General features: G+C 40.4%; 1 protein-coding gene across 1 annotated transcript in view; it reads right to left on the reverse strand.

Moving 5' to 3' along the window:
- The window catches only part of ITFG1 (integrin alpha FG-GAP repeat containing 1), a 161101-nt gene that overhangs the window by 54222 nt on the left and 87116 nt on the right, over positions 1–19763 (reverse strand). Inside the window, exon 11 of the mRNA XM_072422463.1 lies at positions 2342–2483. Coding sequence (XP_072278564.1) covers positions 2342–2483 — 142 coding nt within the window. The remainder of the gene's footprint in view (positions 1–2341; positions 2484–19763) is intronic.

Genomic DNA, 19763 nt, shown 5'->3' on the forward strand with positions numbered 1-19763 from the left:
TAATTAATACGTAAAAGTATATTATGGCCCAAGTTGCGCATTATGTTTATTACATGACCTCGGTCCAATAAAAAGAAACACGCTACAAAATCCGGGGTTGTTTGGAATTTGGTTTTGAATAAAAAGAAGGATATTTATATGCAATAAATTCCTTATTGGTCACGATGGATATTAACCATTTACATTTTCAAAAAGTCATGTTTAATATAGTTAATAGGCCATCATGAAGTCCTCTAGTTCAGTGACTTTGTCTAGGCTGAGATAATGTCATCAGTCTGCTGCAGGCAGAAGGAAGCATGGATTGAGCTGATATCTCAGAAACTGCTGACCCTGGACCTGAAATTACAGTGACTCACTGTCTGCATCTGTCTGTCATTTACAACCCCTATTTAATGTACAGCGCTGTGTAATATGTTGGTGCTATATAAATCCTGTTTATATTAACAATAATAACCAATCCAGGCGATCACCTCTTCCCATAGGATCGTATGACCCCGGGGTTGTATGTAGATATGAGAAGAAGTTCATAAACATTCATCTGTTACAAAAAACCTTGTTCTGGGTATGGAAGATGTGTCAATCGTGGAGCAGCCAATACAAAGGGATCTTATCGCAAAATTACAAATGCCAACCGTGTTTTACATTTTTGGGATTTTTTTGTCTTTTATGAAAACAAAGGGGAAGTAGAGCCCTTTTTAGAATTTTTACAATAAAAGAAGGAAGGGCCAGTGCTTTGGACCAATCATGATGCACGCATGTCGATAAAAGACATGCTGATGCATGAAGAAAAGCTGAGAGACAGAACGAGTGTTGCTGTTCTTTTATAATCTAGCCGTAGGATCAGGACAGGCTGGGGAGGAAAGGTCTAGATCAATGTTTCACAACCAGGGTTCCTCTAGAGATTGCTAGAGGTTCCTTAAGCAAAGAGCAATCTGTGACTGTCCAGTCAGTTTGAGGCATACCAAAGATCTTTTTGGTTATCTGTAAGGGGGACATTCTTCCCAATGGCCGGCAATGTAAGATGCATTCTTCCTGGTGACCAATACACTATCGTACGGTTTTCTGAATTTAGCAGGGGTTGCCTGAAGAACTGAAAGTTATATCAAGGGGTTCCTCTATGTTAAAAAGGTTGAGAAGCACTGCTCCAGATGATGATGGACATCCTCCAGCCAGAAAATGAGGTGGGCTCAATTGGACTTGCCAAGCTTCTAATGTACATTGTAAGAAGCTCACAGTGTGCAGTGAAATCGGAGTAAGCTATTTTACTACAGGAGAGGAGCCGGTACATCTGTGCAAGCCTGAAGAGAAGAATGGGGATCAGCTTCAATTAGACCTTAACATTTTTAAAACAGGGGAACCCTTGAAAAAAAAAGGTCTTCAGGAAACACCTGCTATAATTTCTATATTCACAGCTCACAACTATAGGAGGAATGTCACTCTTAGGCTCCGTACACATGTACACCTCCGGGCTGGTATCCTATGACAATCTGATGTGTACAGCACTCGTTCGACAAATGATTGCAATACAAGGGAAGGGGAGAGAAGGCTTCCTTACTTATAATAAATACTATATCCACAGCTCACAGTACATTAGGGTGGTGGTCAGTGGAAAGAATGCCTTTTACACTGTTACAGATAGCCAAAAAGATCATTGGTGTCTCCTAAACTGATCAGAGAGGCACAAATTGTGCCAAGGAACCCCGAGCAAGCTCTGGAGGAACCCTGGTAGAGAAACATTGAGTTAGACAGAATGACTGTAACAGCTGCGCTGCCTCTAGTGGTTAATCTCCACATCTCAAATCTAAAATAAATAAATATGGAGCACAAGCTTGTATAAATGAATAACGTCAAAAAGGTTAACACTTCAACAACAACCTAAATGTGCTTGCTGGAAACCCACTATACTTTCAGTTAAAAAAAGCAGCAGCATGTCATGTTTGCCTGTCGAAAATAAATGATCCCCTTCCCTTGATATCAAAGATCAAAGCATACATTTAAATCGCTCAGCAGCCGAAAGTCTTCCACAGGCCTGAAACCTGTACAAACCATTAAAAGCGCCGGTGACCTCTGGAACATGCTATTTTTGTTTCAGACCCAGAGCTCGGTAACGAGAGATCTTCCCAATGAGCTGGATTGTGTGCCACAGCATCAGAGAGAGACGTGGCGGTTTCATGAATCACGCTTGATCTGACTGTGCATCTCAAAGTCTCTGACTAATTAAGTCATTTGCTTTCATTATCTACCCCTGGCTCCAACAATCTGACATTAGAGAGAAGCTGGGAGTGCGAATTCAAAGGAAAGAGAGGCACGTGGCAATTAAAAGTAGCAAAAGTGATCTCACGTCTTCGTAAATGTCAAAGAATGTCGCCACCACCGCGTCTTTTATTTGATTTAGGTCGGAGAGCTCCCAGTGGACTTCGAACACCCGTGAGCATGTGCTGTTCTTGCAGGGGACGTTTTCCAGTAGGAACGCTTGCTGGTTGCTGGGGAAAAAAAACAAAACAAAAATTAGGGCATAAGGTCCATGATTGCAAAATCTTATTTTATGTTAAAAATATAAAGAGGCAAGAGAGATACATTCCAAGCCCAGTTTAAAGTCTTACACCTTTTTATCTCTAGTCCAACATCCAACATGTCATGATTTTTTAGTACGTTTTGCTTGGAAATGGTTCCAAATACTTTCATCTTTAAAGAAAATGCTCCTTCCTGTTCTCCCCCTGCAGAGGTTTGTGCTGGCAGAGCTGAGTAATAGCCACACCTCTCACACAATTGTCCTCGGGCAGACTCGCCTGTTTCCTTAATGATAGCATTGACCCTGATTTATCAAAGCTCTCCAAAACTGGAGAAGATTGACTATTAAATAGAAACCTGAGTGATCCCACAAACCTAGAACGGATTTCCTAAAAATCAATTGCAATTGGAGCAGATCCATAACAGGTTAGGTGGATCTCCCAGGTTCCCTCATGATAGTTTATGTGCTCCAAGATTAAAAAGCTTTAAATTAAATCAGGCTCATCGTATTTTATGTACTTCCTATTATATTTGGGGATTTGGACAACTGCTCTGTGCAGAAAATTAGAGTAAGGGTATAAAAATAGAGCCTGTTACAATATTCTCCCAAGAAATTTTTTTTAAGCTGGATGGGAAGAAGCTTTATGGGGCTAGTGGCTCCCGTAATGTAACTTAACTATTTAGTAACCACCCAAAAACATTTAAATATGATACAAGGAAAAGCTGGGTCCCTATTCTCTATATCCCTATTCAAGAAATAGTGAAAGAACATCTTGTATACCGACGCGTTTCGCCAATAGGCTTCTTCAAGGAACATATGGAGAACCTTTACCAAGCTGTACAGTAGAATAATTATTATTAACATGATTCAAATATATAAACATCAATTCAATTATGCCAAAAAACAGCTGGGTGGTTACTGAAAAATGCAGAGTGGGGCTCCTGGCTAAAAGGAGCTGGCTAGAACACTGGGTATAATCCTATAACTGCAGATATATTTCTGAGATTTCAGTTAGAAATTTTTATTTAAGGCCTAAACATTCTGTACTTTTGAAGTGTAAGGGATGGTTACATTCAGTGAGACTTTTTTTTTCTTAACTGTGACCCTTTGGAGATAATCACCAAATTTACTTCCTGTAGCACAGACTACAGCAGAGGAAATCTCTCCAAAGTAAAAGAAAGTTTTTCATGGACATAACAGAAGTATGTATACTCATTTGAGGTTTTCTGCTTTCTGTCCTTTCAAGGGTCATCAATACAAAAAGGCAGAAGAAATCTCCTTAGACACCAATAAAAAAACTTAGAGAGGTCCTAAACCTTCCCTTGTGAAAAATTCATGTAAGAAATATGGGAGGTGACACTGCCGATTGCTGCTTTGAATATTGTATGTAACTGATGCATTTAAAGTCCTAGGTTTGCACTTGAGTCAAAGTTTTTTAGGAAAAAAGTAGGTATATTCAGATGGGTTTATATTTGAGTATATGAGGTAATTGATTATTGTTACCCTTAATTCTCTTTGTGAAACATGCAACTGTAAAACAAAATCACAATATTCATCATTTTATGTCAACTGGCTGGAAATAATAATGAAAATAATAATAATCAGTGACACAACAAGTCACTGGCTAATACAAATAAGAGTCTCACAACATAATCATGGAGAAATTGAAGATGAAAGTACTAACTCTGGATTGCCCTTAATGGGTCTTCCAAAGTAAAGTATTTGGTTGGAGGACACCAAAGGTTCTAGCTAGTTGCAGTTCCAGTTGTTCAAAAATGTGGGTTGACCTGCTGGAGTCTCGTAGAAGAAACTTGGAGACCAAATGATGAATAATTGCACCATACGTTTAAAAACTGCTGTCAAAGAACAGGCCTGGTTGATGGAGGTATTCACAATTTCAGAAAACATTAACCAAGTAAAGTGCTGACATTTCATTATAAGCAATATCACAAGCCATAATGAAGGGGGCATAGCCTGGTCACTGGGACATGGCGGCCTGTTGTTCTTCACAAATCTCTTTAGACTCTAAATTGTTGTCCTGACAGCCTACATTTAAGAGGGTTTGTGATATATCCACAAGTTCTTTTGTGCTTTCAGAGGTTATAGCAGAGAAGTTCTGTGGAAAATGGGGTAAAAGTCGGTACATTCCCTAATCTGTGTATCCAACACTTCGAAAAACAGTTTGACGAAGCAAACTGAATACAGCTCTGTACACAACAATCTGTTCTATAAAGCTTTCATTTAGTGTTTGCAGACAGTTTTATTAAATCATTCGCCCAAGGTTATACAAGAAAGCTATTGGGAGTTTAAAATTATTCACTACCCAGAGGCAGATGCGTTGCTATTACTCGTGGATAAGCCAGTTTGCAGCAGCTATTCATTACCGAAGCTGTGGCTGAGTTTTATTTATCAGTGGATTCACATACATCTCATGTATTACCCCCGCCAATTCTGCAAATAGGTTTCTATATGGAGTTCTAGCGAAAAAACCTTTACGTTTATTTTCAGATCATGTACAGTGTTGGAACAAGAAGACATGCAAGAAAGCATCAGCAAGGAGGTAAAAGAGTAGCAAACCTCACAAATAATATGCATGCTGGAAAGAAGACTACAGAAAATGAATCTGAGGAACCTAATATGGCTGACAGAAGTCACAGAAGAAACACACTGCATGGGTATAGATAAAAAAGATAAAAAAATAGTGATTTTATTGTCATCGGTCCCTAGTAAATGGATAGGCTGCATTCTCAGTGATGTCACTGGTCTGTAGTGACTGGATTCGCTGCATTCTCAGTGATGTCACTGGTCCCCAGTGATGGATAGGCTACATCCTCAGCGATGTCACTGGTCTCTAGTGATTGGATAGGCTGCATTCTCAGTGATGTCACTGGTCTCTAGTGATTGGATAGGCTGCATTCTCAGTGATTTCACTGGTCTCTAGTGATTGGATAGGCTACATCCTCAGTGATGTCACTGGTCTCTAGAGAATAGATATTCAGAATTCCCAGGGATGTCACTGGTCTCAGAAGAATATTTTTTTTTTTTTATGAACAAAAACTAAAAGTTTAGGGCAGTACTGAGATGTACAGAACATATGCAACGGCATATGATTATATGCACAATGTAATTACATGTTAACAGGTCCACCTTCAGAGTACTTTTCTTGCAAAATGATTTTTGCTGTTGCTGGGCACAGGACGATTATTGAAAATTCACCTCCGGCTGACATTTGCAGCATATGTAGGGATCTCAAAAGAGCTCAGAAAATAAATTAAATGAGATAACCATCTGCATTTACAAAACATGTAGTGATGGCCATGAACATGTTGTGACCCAGCTGTATCTCATCACTGCACAGATTTGATATAGATTAATCAATAAGAGAGCAATTTTTGCTAAATAATTAAAAAATATAATAGGGAGAAACACTTATGCTGAATAGCTGTTGACTGAACAATTTGTGCTGGAATGTAGAAGTGCGGGTTTATTCCTATCAGTAATAGAATTTAGTAATCTGTAAAAATAAAGCAGTGTTCTCCCCAGACCCTTTTAGCTGGGTGCACCACCCAGCACTTTTCAGGAACCACCCAGCGGTTTTTGGGTGGTAACTTAAGAGTTGGGTCACAATACAGGGGCTGCCACCCATCTACAGGTTCTTCCCACCTCGCTTTTGAAAATTTATGGGTTGAACACTGATAAAAAGAAAGCATACATTTTTGTGGTCTCCTTGCAGCTGATTTCTAACCCAATAATTAATTACCATATCCTGTTCTGCACTGAGCCACTTTCATTCAAAGGTATTCCTCAATGATCATGCAGGAGATAACTCTAGTTTGTGTACACTGAATTTGCCGTTCCAGATTCTTCCATGTGCAAATACTAAAATAGGAATAGGAGGGGCCTATTAGGTCCCTCCTACTACATGTTGCTTGCAGAAAAATACAAAGGGTTGGAGACAAGACCAGTCACCCTGAACAAAGAGAGAAAGCAGCAGTGACTGGTCTGTATATAGGAGACACCTGCACACAAAGAAAAAATAGTTCCCTGTTTGATCACAGCACAGATCCAGAAAAAATAAAAAAGGAGACCAATATTCAAAAGAGACTATTGATGCCTCTTGACCTGGATTTCAGCTTTCAGAGTATTAAACAAATTGCCCCTTTCCTTCGTACATCAGGGAAAAGCTTTTCATTCCTGTCTGCTCTAGCTACAGATGGAAAACAAAATAAATCTGTTAGACAGGAGAAAAAAAATCCTTTCTAACCCCATCGAAATTCGATTTAGAGGGACAGGGGGTTCTTCTTCAGGGGTCCACATGACTGCCTAGATGATGTGGAATTGGCTGTCCAATGATGGGGTTCTCTCAGGATCCGTACCAGGATCTTGCAGCAGGGCAGTCAGCAAAAGGGGAATGTCGGGAACTGATTTGCAGTCGTATACCTTTTAGTGATGACAAAGGACGATGCATTTGGATGAGTATATCTTCTTTTGGAAGGTAAGGGGAAAAAAATGTGCAGGATAGGCATCCTTTCTCAACCTTTGGGGGTCCCTTGAAATAACTGTCAGGTCCTAAAGCAGACCTATCACCAAAATGTTTACTTTATATAAGAGGGTATGTGCTAGTGTGTCCCTAAAATGTCAAGGAAAGTGTTCAAATGGCTCCAGGGAAATGAAAGTGAGGAAGTGATAATAGGTTTTTAGAAAATAAATCAGATTCTTTAGGGCCCTGGAACTGGCCAACGAAGTGAAAGGATAGGTTCTTTGGCCCAACCCTGATTCTGGGAATATATGCACCTATGCTCAGGTGCAAGGTGAGTAGGAGTAGTAGTAATCAGCCAGAGGGATTAAAGCTGAGAGAGAGCCAGAGGGATCCAGGCTGAGAGAGAGCCAGAGGGATCCAGGCGGAGATGATCAGCCAGTGTGTTCCAGGCTGGAGTGAGCAGTCAGAGGCTGAGAGGAAGAATGTTCCGTGCATGAGAAAGGAGCCAGAGTGGGATCCAGGCTGCAGGAGAAGGGGGCAGAGCTCCAGGAAAGCCAGTGGGCCACAACAAGACTTGAACTGTGTGAGTGGAACTGTCATGATATAAAGTGTTTTGACTTTAATGTGCTGGGGAGTGTGCTGTAACACTTGGCTATATAAATAAAACTGCTGTTGTTTTGGACTGTGCAAACCCCAGGGTGGGGTTTGGACCCTCATGAGAAACTGGAATTGGACGCACCCTTCCTGTGGAGACGTGGGAATGGTCATTCACACCTAAGCTGAAGTGAGACAGTGGCCCTGATTTAATAAAGCTCTCCAAGGCTGGAGAGAATACACTTTCACCAGTGAAGCTGGGTGATCCAACAAACCTGGGATGGATCTGGTCCAGGATTCAAAGCATTTGCTCGCAAATAGCAAGTGACATTGAAGAAATCCATTCCAGGTTTGCTTGATCACCTACCTTCACTGGTGAAAGTGTATTCTCTCCAGCCTTGGAGAGCTTTAATAAATCAGGCCCACTGTGTTATATTGTTTTTCCTGAGTTGCTGGAACGAAGCAGTTTTGTTTAGTTTTTTTTCCAAATAAAGCTTGTGTTTTTGATGAAGACCATGCTGCTGCAGTCTGAGTTGATCCCCAAACTTCACAGGTAGAAAACATACATCACGTATCCCAGGAGGCTTCGGGCTGCTCATTCTGCACATGCCCAATATCAGTTTTTCCTGCAATGGGGGAAAAAAAGTGGCGACACATGCACAGAGATCAGCCCTCTTTTTTCCCCATTTACAGCAGGCTACATCACTCAATATTGTGGGAGATTGGGTGACAAAGCCAGAAAGAAGAAGACGGTGGCGCCCAGAACGGACGAAGGAGGATTCCAGGACAGCGAGGGATCGAATCGAGGGCTCTGCACAAGGTGAGTGTTTTTTTTAGTATAGCTCGGCTTTAAGGAACCTCTGACAATAATATCAATATCCACAGCTTACAGAACATTAATGTCTTGATCATGAAAATAATGCCTCTTACATTGGTGGCCATTGGGAAAATGCCACCCTTACAGATAGCCAAAAAATTCATTGGTGTCGGTGGTAACTGCTCATTGCTCAAAGAATCCCTAGCAACCTGTGGAAAAACCTCAAGATTCTATAGAATCCTAGCTGAGAAACACCGAGCTAAAGGGTGGTGGGAGAGAGGTGAGAAGGGGGTTAATATGTGTCTGGAATTTTAACAAAATAAAACTGTGACAAGAAAGGTGACTCTTCTGAAATATAGATAAATATTACAAAAGGCTTGGAATATTCTACAATTAGTTAGGAATGCCTTAAATGTTCTACAAATGATACAGAAAACCGAACCTGACCTATAAATAGTAAGGAGCATTAGGAATGATCTACATTCAACCTGACATGGATGAGGTATGCATAGGAGATCTGTTCCAGCAAAGATACAGGTCTAAACGATAAAGGTTCTCTACATATCCCTGTAAGCAGAGTTCCCTAGAGATGAACATGCCGGATCTGTCACTTTGAATCTAGGTTCCATCTGTCATAAAATACAATATCTAGGACATAAAATAAAGGCACATATTCGGAAAATATCATATGTACAGCACGTTGGCTTCCATGTCTCACGACACGTTTTGATGGTGGAGCCCACGGTTTGTACTCCTTAAACTACCATATGAATGTGTTCAGTTAGATGAAAGAAAGAAGAAAAAACAAGTAGACGTATCCCAAGGTAAAAACAAAAGGAACACAGCAATTATTATCAAGCCAAAAGGCTGCTGTTGTGGCAGAACCGTCTTGCTCATTTATTTCAACAACGACTGCGAAAATATGGCAGGAGTACAAAGACTTCTTGATGTTGGGTGGATCATCAACTATTGCCAGTTCTTTAAAGTGGACCTCAAAAAAAGAAAAGTTGCTATGTGGCAGGGAAAACAAGGAATTGTGATTGTAAAAGCTGTACCCAGGAAAAAGTGTACCTTTGTTTTTAAATGTGCTTCCTGTGCCTAAAGCCTCAGGAAGCCAAGCTCTCTGGTGAAACGCGTCGGGTTTAACTTTAAGAAGGCTGCAACTCTTTTGGATATTTGGGCGGTCACCTAAGGACTTTTTTTGGCAAATCCCAAAATAACCCTAAATCAGGATACTATTGAACTACAGTATATTATGTATGCTATTAATACATAGTAAAAAGGCTTTTTGTTGTCTATACGAATATACCGAAAAACCCCTCTGTTTTCTTGTTTTTTCCCTAATTTCAATTATTCCATTAGGCAGAACCAATCATTCACTGCACCAAGAACAGCAGTAAAAGATCAGAGGTGCCACACTGGCGAGAACAGCAACGGGAACCAACAGAAAATCAGCAGATGAGTTAAATAAACTTATTTCCTGTAGCTATCAGTGTTCTGCAGTTCAATTCATTCCCAGTATTTATCACACATTATGGAACACTCTTTTATGGGGCTCATTATTAATTGATCTAACCGAGTGCGGGGTGACAGCAGTGGCAGCAGTGGTCAGCCTTTAGATATATACGAACTACACCTTGGGGACTTGTTTATGAATCACTGGATGAGCGGAAATCAATGGCAGCTGACGTGAGAGGTTGGAGGGAGAAAGTATGTTAGCAAATAAAAAATAGTGAATGGGCTAAGCTAACATTACAGTGTGCACAGCTCACTGACTGCATTTGCCTGCCCTGACCTGGACTTTGACTACTCTTACCTGCCCTGACCTGTGTTTGGACCCAAAGTGCACTTGCCTACCATCTACCCTGACTTGTGCCTGGACTTAGACTACTGTTGTCCGCCACTTTCTTTGACTTGTGTTTGGACCTGAACTTTTCTTGCCTGCCGCCTGGATAGGCTGTGCCTTGACTTTGACTACTTCTGCCTGCCACCTGCCCTGTGCCTGGATATCTACTATGCTTGCCTGCCACCTGCCCTGACCTGTGTTTGGACCTGAACTACACTTGCCTACAGCATACCCTGACCAGTGCTTGGACTTCGACTACACTTGCCTGCCACCTGACCTGTGTTTACCTCTCGCTAGCATCCTGCCTAGTACCTGATCTTGGCTGTCCCTACATTGCAGTCCTGTGTTCTACTCGCCCTTGGTGGGAAGAGACTGGGGTCCACGACTTTGCATTCTCCCAACAGAGAAAAAGTCCAATGGCCACTGGGGCCACTGGCTCACGACCCCTTGCTGGGTGCTTTGGTGAACACCGGGAGATAATTGTACTTCATGCCCCATGAAATCCCAACGCCACCTGCCAGATAGCGCAGCCCTAACACAGGAATTGTCTTTTCATTAGCAGTGAGTGATTCTTCACTAAAGAATGTTTAGCGAAGGTCATAAAAACATCAGAAAAACATCAGAAAATACATAAATATAGACTCTAGAGAAAAATATGTAATGATTTTATAAAAGAACAGATGTAGAGTTCATTTTATTTAGAGCGTATTTCTCTTCTGAGTTCAACCTTAATTCAAAGCCAAGATCTTCATCTCTGTTCCGGAAACAATGCTCGAAGAAACCCTTTATATGTTTATAAACAATAAAACCAAACGTATAGACTAAAATATGCCAGTCCGCCTCCAATAATAAACAATGTATCCTTGTTTTATTCCACAATAGAGAAGCAGAGAAAACGGTTGTCAGAAGAACCAATTAGTCTATCCAGTAAGAAAAAAATACGGTTATATAAAACCACAGAAAACAATTATTTTCCCTAAATTGCTGTTCAAAGATGAGATATTTTTAGTCAGGAAGAAATTAGAGACTTGATGAGAAAAAAATAAAAAAGTTAAAGTTTTGCTTATTGCTTCGGTGAATCCGTATACAGTCATGCAAAGATGTTCACAAAGACATCGTGTCTGACCCTTGTCTGCAATTCATCCATGGCAACAAGCACAATATGAATCTTTTCTTTGTTCACGATGCTTATTGTAGATCAAGTACCTTCGCAATTATTATGGAATAGGAAGGTAATAAATATAACATAATTACGGATAGTTAACAAGCACCAATGTCTTGCAGAGCTGGGTCCTGGGGTTAACTTTGGCACCCCGGATATTACTTGCATGAACTTTCTATCTCCCCATGCATGAATTTCCTCCAAGTTCTCTGAAGTCCCTGTATCAGTATATCAAATCGCTAAAATTTCATAAAGGTTTAAATATGTTGATGTCATTTCAATTTTTAAGTAGCTTTCACTTAAATAATACCTGGGGAAAAGTCCTTGTTCAATTGTTGACCTTGTCATTAATTTTGTTGACCTTGTCACATGGTTTTCTTGGTCATATTGTGAAGGCTTGCAACAGAGGATGAAATTAATGTAAAGAGTCACTGCCAAGACTAAGCAGGAGATCAGAAGTGATAGTGGAATCGAAGAAGTGGTATTTCACTGGTAGTGCCTCATTGCAATGGCTTATCATACATCATACATGTCTCATGTCTGCAGTTGCAGTCTTCAAGATTACTACAACAACCCTTCTTCCCCCCTTTCCCCTCCAACTATTAGTTTCCTAGTAATTTTTTTTCATATTCTTCCAACCAATGATATTTACATTTTTCTCCTTTCATTACTTTTATTTTTTTAATGTTGCAATAAAAAACCCATAAAATTATTTTGTTAATAACTGAGACATTATTAGGGTTTGTTACACACTTTACATGGGAACATATCACCATCTCGTGGTGTCCAACCATAACGCACAAAACCTAATGCGTGTCCTAGGTTTATACTTCAATCAAAGTTCAGTATTAACTTTAGTTTATATGTGGATTGTTTTTTGAGTATTTATGGTAACTAATATTTTTCTAGTTATTGTTTTCTAACTTTCTAAACATTAATAGATAAAATTTTTCCCAATTTTATTTGGTTGGTCTGTGTCCCAGCGTACAAAGTCCTTAGAGCCAAGAGAATTGGATTGGCAAAATGAGGGATGGAAGAAGACACTCTTAGGGTTTACTTTAGGGTAAACTAAGACTCCTTTCAGACTTGCACTGCTGTTAGTTGCTCCCAGCCACCCTCTTCAACACTGGGCGGTTTAACCTCGACTTTCCGTGTCATACAGCTGAGATATTGCTGCGGTTAAATACTGTATTTTTCGCCGTATAAGACGCTCCGGAATATAAGACGCACCCAATTTTAAGGGAGGAAAATCTAGAAAAAAAAGATTCTGAACCAAATCAAATTCCCCTTCTGATCACTCTATGCCATTCAAATTCCCCTTCTGATCACTCTCCTTCTGATCACTCTGTGCCGTTCAAATTCCCCTTCTGATCACTCTGCGCCGTTCATATTCCCCTTCTGTTCACTTACCTTTTTTCCACTGTACGGCCGGGTAACTCCGTTAGGGCAGGGATCAGCAGCGTGCTTCCTGGTTCAGAATCGCGGGGGCGCATGTGCCGGCTTCTTTCGCTCTGCACTGCAGCCAGGAGGAGACACACACTGCAGCCAGCATAGAGGAGACACACACAGGATCGGGTTTTGGGTATCTTATTTTAATTATTTTATAAAAAATCGGGGAAACACGGTATTTGTCCTATCAGACGCACCAACTTTCCCCCCCCAGTTTTGGGGAAGAAAAAGTGCGTCTTATACGGCAAAAAATACGGTACTTTTAAGAAAGCTGATGAATAAAAATAAGCAACTGATTTTCACCTGCAGTAAGTTTGAAGGTGGTTGCATTCAAGTCAATGGAAGTGGCTGGCTGCTACAAGTTAGCCAGATGCACCAATTGCATCAAGCTGCAAAAAGTGTTTCCCAACCACTCCCCCATTTAATTGAATAGAAGTGTTTGGGAAAGGGATTCAGCCCGCACCAGATTGTGGTGGTCAACCACCGGTCTGAAATTAGCCTAAGAGTCTGATGTCTCTTTTTGACAGAAGCTTCTGAAGCTGCTCTATTTACACAGCAACTCCGGCTGTCATTTAAGACACGTGCTTTACGGGCAGGTGTAAACTAACATGTCATATTCACATCACCTTAGGTGAAATCTCAAAGGACGTGAATACAGTGTTGTGAAAATTGCAAAAAAAAAAAACGAGAATGCCCTTGTACTACGACTGATGGTTGAGCTGAATTTGCTAGCCGCCAACAACTATTAACACCTCTCTGCTGTATGATCAATAAGGGTCGTTCGCGGTACATTGCATGTCAACTCATCACAACAGCGAACCAAAAATGTAATTTCTTTTTTTTTTTTGTTAAATGCAGTTACATTTTCAAAAGTATAGGGATCTATTTTTATGTTTTCACATAGGGGTTACGAAGCATTCACCCATAAATCACACTTTTTAATGGAATCTAATTAGAAGAATGTGTAAATCTTAAGTGCAAGAGTGAAAAAATTACAGTACCCATTGATTCTCCCATGCAATTATATATTTGTATTCATACCTATATCCTAAGAGACAACCTATACTCATTGTTTATCTTCAGTCCTTTGGGCCTAGCTCAAATAACAAGAGGACATATTGTGGCAATGTGAATAGTGCAGGGGGCAGCTTTGAGTTTAAGGTAGGTATTATAACCCAATTTTTTTATTTTGGGACATATTAAAAAATTTTAACCTGAAGTTGGACTTCATTATATTATATTTTAACAACAGACACTCTCAGCGGTGTGTTTGCCTACATGCAGATCTCTTTACCTTCATCTTAAATAAACAGGGATACTTTACATCTCATAATTAGTTACATCATTTCCATAGATATATTGGATTACTTTTGATGTGAAACACCCCGAAGGGACTCCTATATTGCGGTTAATCCGGACACTGAAGCAGCTTTCAGGCAATTGGCCATCAATTCTCTCACACTAGCCAGAGTCTCGGGAATTCTTTAAAAAAATGAGTCTTGGAAAATCCTCCACAAGTTATATTTTGATGGAGTGAACTGTAGGGAAAAAGAAGCAGCCTTAGAAGGATTAACTAGGTTTAAATCACTGGCGCAGAGCCGTGTGATCAGTGTGGAAAGGAGGTGGGATACTGCGGGAGATGTATGGGCTATTCTTGTCATTGCTTTATGTGTTGGCTTGTCATCGAAAGATAACATACTGTGATTGTGTGCTGGACAACTCCCTGCTACATGACATCGGGGGCCATAGGAATATTGTGAGATATAATCGTGAGAAAATGTCTTTACATTGTGCAGCACACTAATCTAAACTGCTGACTCCACAATTTACATTAGTTTGCTACTTCAATTAACAATGTCAATGAAAAAAAGTGGGAAAATTTAGACAGATAATATAAAAATAATTTAATGTGCAAAAGTGTATGTATGTGTTCTTAAGAGTAAATTTAAAGCCTAGTTTTGGGATTCCTCTCACCCCCACCTTCAATTAGGAACCTCTCAATGCTAAAAATAAAATCTGGAGGTTGGTGGATCTTAATTGCCTAAGAGAGCTGAGCCACAAGTAAGAACACCACCTTCTTCTTTCTGTTTTACCTTCCCGTAGAGAATCCTAGGCCATCTTGATTAGCAGATGACGTAACTCCTGGTTGGCAGATCCTAGTTGCTCTAGGGATAGCTGAGCCACATAATGAAAGCGTAATGAAACCCGCATTACTCAAGTGTCCCTGTTCTCTCATAGGTCACCCTTATCTTCTTCTTTCATACCTTCCTGTAGAGCAGGGATGTCAAACTCAAATACACAGTGGGCCAAAATGAAAACTTTGGACAAAGTCATGGGCCAACCTTGATATTTATTGAAAAAATATCCACAACTGAGGAAGGTTGCTAATGAATGTAAACACTGGAGGGGTGCTTGTGGGTCTTGATTGACGTGCCAGCAGAGCATTCTGGGATTTGTAGTATTAGTGGTGCATGCACTGTCTACAGGCGGGCTAGCTCCAGTAGACATTTGGTATTGAGGGCCAAATATAATTACAGTGTGGGCCAGATTTGGCACGTGGACCCGAGTTTGACACCCCTGGTGTAGAGCATATTTGGCCACCTTGATTGACCAAGCGGGGATGATGTCACTCCAGCACAGGCAGATGGGAAATCATTAATTTCCGGGCACACGCAGGGAAAGCCAGGATTGCCAGGTATACTGGCAACCAAAGCTGATGCTACCCATGTGCAGCTAAGCTTTTTGCCAGATATCTGGAGCAGGCAGGCTGGTGGTAGAGGTTTTTGCAGAAGACATGTTACCTGTTCCTTTCTGTGATAATGCACTGCCTGATCAGGTATTCTTAAAAGTAGAACTTTGGTTCCGCTTGAAATTACTCACTTCTTGCAGCTTTCCCAAAAAAGTCCATGGCTAATGAATGAAACTATGGGCTCACAGTGAATGGAAATGATATTGGAGGTCATTCATCCTGGCACAGGAGTGGTATTGGATCACTTAGAAGGTGAATCTGTTGAGAACAGCACTGGGGAGAGTGTGAGTATAGAAACTGAAGCTGCTGTTTCAGTAACCACCCAAAAACAGCTGTGTGGCAACTGAAAAGTACTGGGTGGTGCACCCAGCTAAAAGGGGCAGGGGAGAACACTGAACTTGGGTGACTTGCAAAGAGCCCTAACCTTATTTGTTAGGAAAACCAACAAGGTGCATGCTTTTGGGCTAGCTTTTCATCCAAAATTGGTACATGACCTCACAAATGTATAATTCACGTTAAAGAAAATGTGTTAGTGATCAGTTAGGCGGGTATCCTGATTGTCAGCATTGCAAATGAAAATGTTCATGTACGCCACTGTTGATCGTGCATGTTTATTACAGAGGCTAGAAGCGAGACCCTTGGCCGTTCCCCACACAAGTGCCACTGAAAGGAGTCAAGAGGACAGGACAGATGAGGGCCCCTCCGATCAAGGCAATCAATCTTTGGAATGAGATTCAATAAGGTGGTAGAAGAATTAGAAAGAAAATTAAATGGCTGTCTCGATTGATGGATCTCTATGCCTTGCTGAGACGTACTTATTTTTTCAATACCTGTTGAATAACGGAACATGTAAATCTTCCCTTTATTATCAATAGTTAACCTTTAGTGCAGAGGATGATAGATGGCTAAAAAACAAAACAGGTTTACGGGGATATTACAAAAGTTCAGGAAATAAAACTAAATTGTAGATGAATCCCAGCAGTTCAGTTTTTTTTTCCTTTTTTCTGTAAAGAGATATCTTTTATTTTAAGGCCAATCACGACTCACCCACTATTTCTGCACATCTTTATGTATTTATTGTCTACCCTGCATGCTGGGTAAAATACTAAATTGTAAAGTGGATTGGCAAGGAGCAAGGTAAGAAGAGGCCTAGTCGATTTTATACGCATTTACATGGAATAACAAAACCCTGACTTAATTGCTTCAACCCTGCCTCAAATGTGGGTATTGTGGGGACTGATTACCATACCCGGGAACTAATAGGAAGAGCTGAGCCTGAAAAGATGCATAGCCAAAGTGTGGTGGCTTGGTGAAGCTGTAACCGGGCAAGTTCAAGTGGGTGCATCCAGGAGCATACCAAGTGGCAAGTAGTAAGTGAAAGGTTCATTCTAGTGACGTATTACAATGTTGAGGACTTCTTTGTCATCTCTAGATTACAGACTGTTGTGTCACATTACCTAAACCTGCAGCTCCTTCTCTCCTGGGTGGGGATGTGGACAATTCAGCAAACGGCAGAACTAGTACAAGATTCTAAGTTGAGGATCCCGCCTCTGCTCCATCTATCCTCATTTTCCAATGATTTCCTTCAAATATCCTTCTGTGCCATTTGCTTATCCATCTGGGAAAGGAGATGGTTTAGTTCAATCATATTTCCCCATACCTGAATAGTGTGATAGGAAAGGGACTGCATAATAGCAGGCAGGATGACTGCATGAAAGGCCCTCTTGATTTAAATGGTTGCTGGCGGCCAAGAAAAACTAGCAATCGTGGAAATAGATCCAAACGATAATTGGTTAAAAAACCCCAAAAACACCTTCCCAAAGCTGAAAATTTCCCAGCTCTGTAGGTTACCCAGCTCAATCGTAAACAAAAAGAAATGTTCTACACATTACTAACTGTTACAAAAACACCTTTTGTATATTACCAAAATGCATGTTATTCCATGTGGCTTTAATCTGTTATTTAATTACCATTGATCTGAAATTTCAAGACCTGAAGCGTGCACTTAAATCCAGCCATGGAGACAGGTTTGATAAATGACGTCAACTAAGCACCTGAGGCATTAATAGCAGACACCTCATATAATGACTCCTGACCAAAGATATAATTGCATCTTACATGCAGATAAATCAATGGGAGGAAGGCTTGGTTGAATTGAGCCAAGGGGAATAACAAATAAAAAAGATTATTCAACCGCTAACAGATATTGATGGCTTTATTACTAAACTCCCTGGATCTCTACAATTTCTCTGACAATAGTCACCATTATTACTTTTAATTTAAATGATGACAAGTGTGATACAACATTTCTCAAGGCTCAATCTACCCAAAAGTGATGTTATAGGGAAGGTTGGAAACCGGTGAGTTAGAAGAAAAAGTAAAATATCAAATCTTGTCTTTTACAAACAGGGTTTTAAAATCATTAGGTGGATTTTGACATGCAGCAAGGATCATTACCCGATTTTTCCTTTATATCAACCCCCTGAAATCCTGCTGGCCTGTGTAGATGAGTTTATGTTGTTCAACAAAGCTTTCTGCGTTCAAATGAAGGGCTGCTTAACACACATAGATTTCCTGCAATGCAAATGTATCTCACCAAGACATGCTGTGAGCAAAAAAACTGGTCATTTGCAGCCTCAGAAATATCATCCATTCCACACTATTAAAGCTAATGATAATCTGATGACCTACACTGCAATGCAGTGTTCTTCCCAGCCCCCTTTAGATGGGTGCACCACCTGGCAGTTTTCAGCAACCATCCGCCTGTTTTTGAGTGGTTACTGATAAGTTGGGTCACAATACAAAGGGTGCCACCCGCCTACAATTTCTTCCCACCCAGTTTAAAAAAATTCTGGTTTGAGCACTGCAATGCCAATCTAGACAAGGCTTTACACAAACGTTTCTTGACTTTAATAACATCGGGGAACCCTTTAAAAAACTTTTAGGTCTTCAGAGAACCCCTTCAATAACTTCCATATTTATATGGTATTATCGTGGTATTATCATATATATATATATATTATGGTGGTGGTCATGAGAAGAAGGCCTCTTACATTGCTGGCCATTGGGAAGAATATTACCCTTACCCATATCCAAAAAAATCATTGGAGTCCGTAGAGGGAAAAATTGCTCATTGCCCAAGGAACCCCCAGCAACCACTGGAAGAACCCTGGTTGAGAAACACTGACTTACAATGAACATTTGAACATTTACAAAATGGGAGAGAAGTGTGAGCAGTGCAATACCTCATTTATTACTTTATCCTAAACCAGTACATATTAACAGCAATGCAGGTCATGGCATAAACTGGATTGCATTTTTTTCCATCACGTAAAACAGTTAAAATACAAGTATTTAAACTGTGCACTTAGCTGATTGCCTGGAGTTCAACTTTAAAGAATCTGAGAAGTGGAGCTCTTGGAAACAATCTGAAAAGCATCTAACTTAGACCCCAGCAGGAATCATGAAATTGTCCCCTACAGATATATTCACAGGAAAGATCAGTTATAACAACATAACCTGCAGAGAGACATTGTAAAGAAAGAGATTGAGGCGGTGAGCCCTGGGAGAGGCTGCAATCAAGGTAAGGTTGGCAAATTTGCAATCATACGCTCTCAGGTTAGAGCTGTGGCATCCTCCAGGTTTTCTAATTAAAAGAGACGATTAGCAGTGCATTGCCTTGAGTTTGTGCATAGAGTGCAATGAAAATCAGAGACACGTAGATACCAGTTCAGCACCTTGGCCAGCTCCAGCACATGCATCACACATTCCAACAAGCTGTGCATACAGATTCCAGATTTTCATCAGCTGTAAGGATTTCTATGTCTGTGATCCTCTTGGGAAAATCTAGCGATCGCAAAGGTGTTTCATGACGTAGTTTGGCGATTTGCCATGCCATAGGACTAAGCACTAACAACCACAATTGTTTGACTGCAACAGGGAGCCTCCCACACGTACTCTGCTCTCCATAGAACAGAACTGTTTGTTCAGCAATTATTTGTAAAAGTGTCATCTGAAATGACTAACTCTAACAGGTATTTATAATTATTGAGTGTCTCTACAGAGCTATACTAAACTCCAGCTAAACAGCTTTGTACTTTGTTAAAATACATACAAATACTGACAATAACTTAAAGTGGAACAATTTTTTTTCC

The sequence above is a fragment of the Pyxicephalus adspersus genome, chromosome 9 (genome assembly GCF_032062135.1).
Source record: "Pyxicephalus adspersus chromosome 9, UCB_Pads_2.0, whole genome shotgun sequence".
NCBI classification, from domain to species: Eukaryota; Metazoa; Chordata; class Amphibia; order Anura; family Pyxicephalidae; genus Pyxicephalus; species Pyxicephalus adspersus.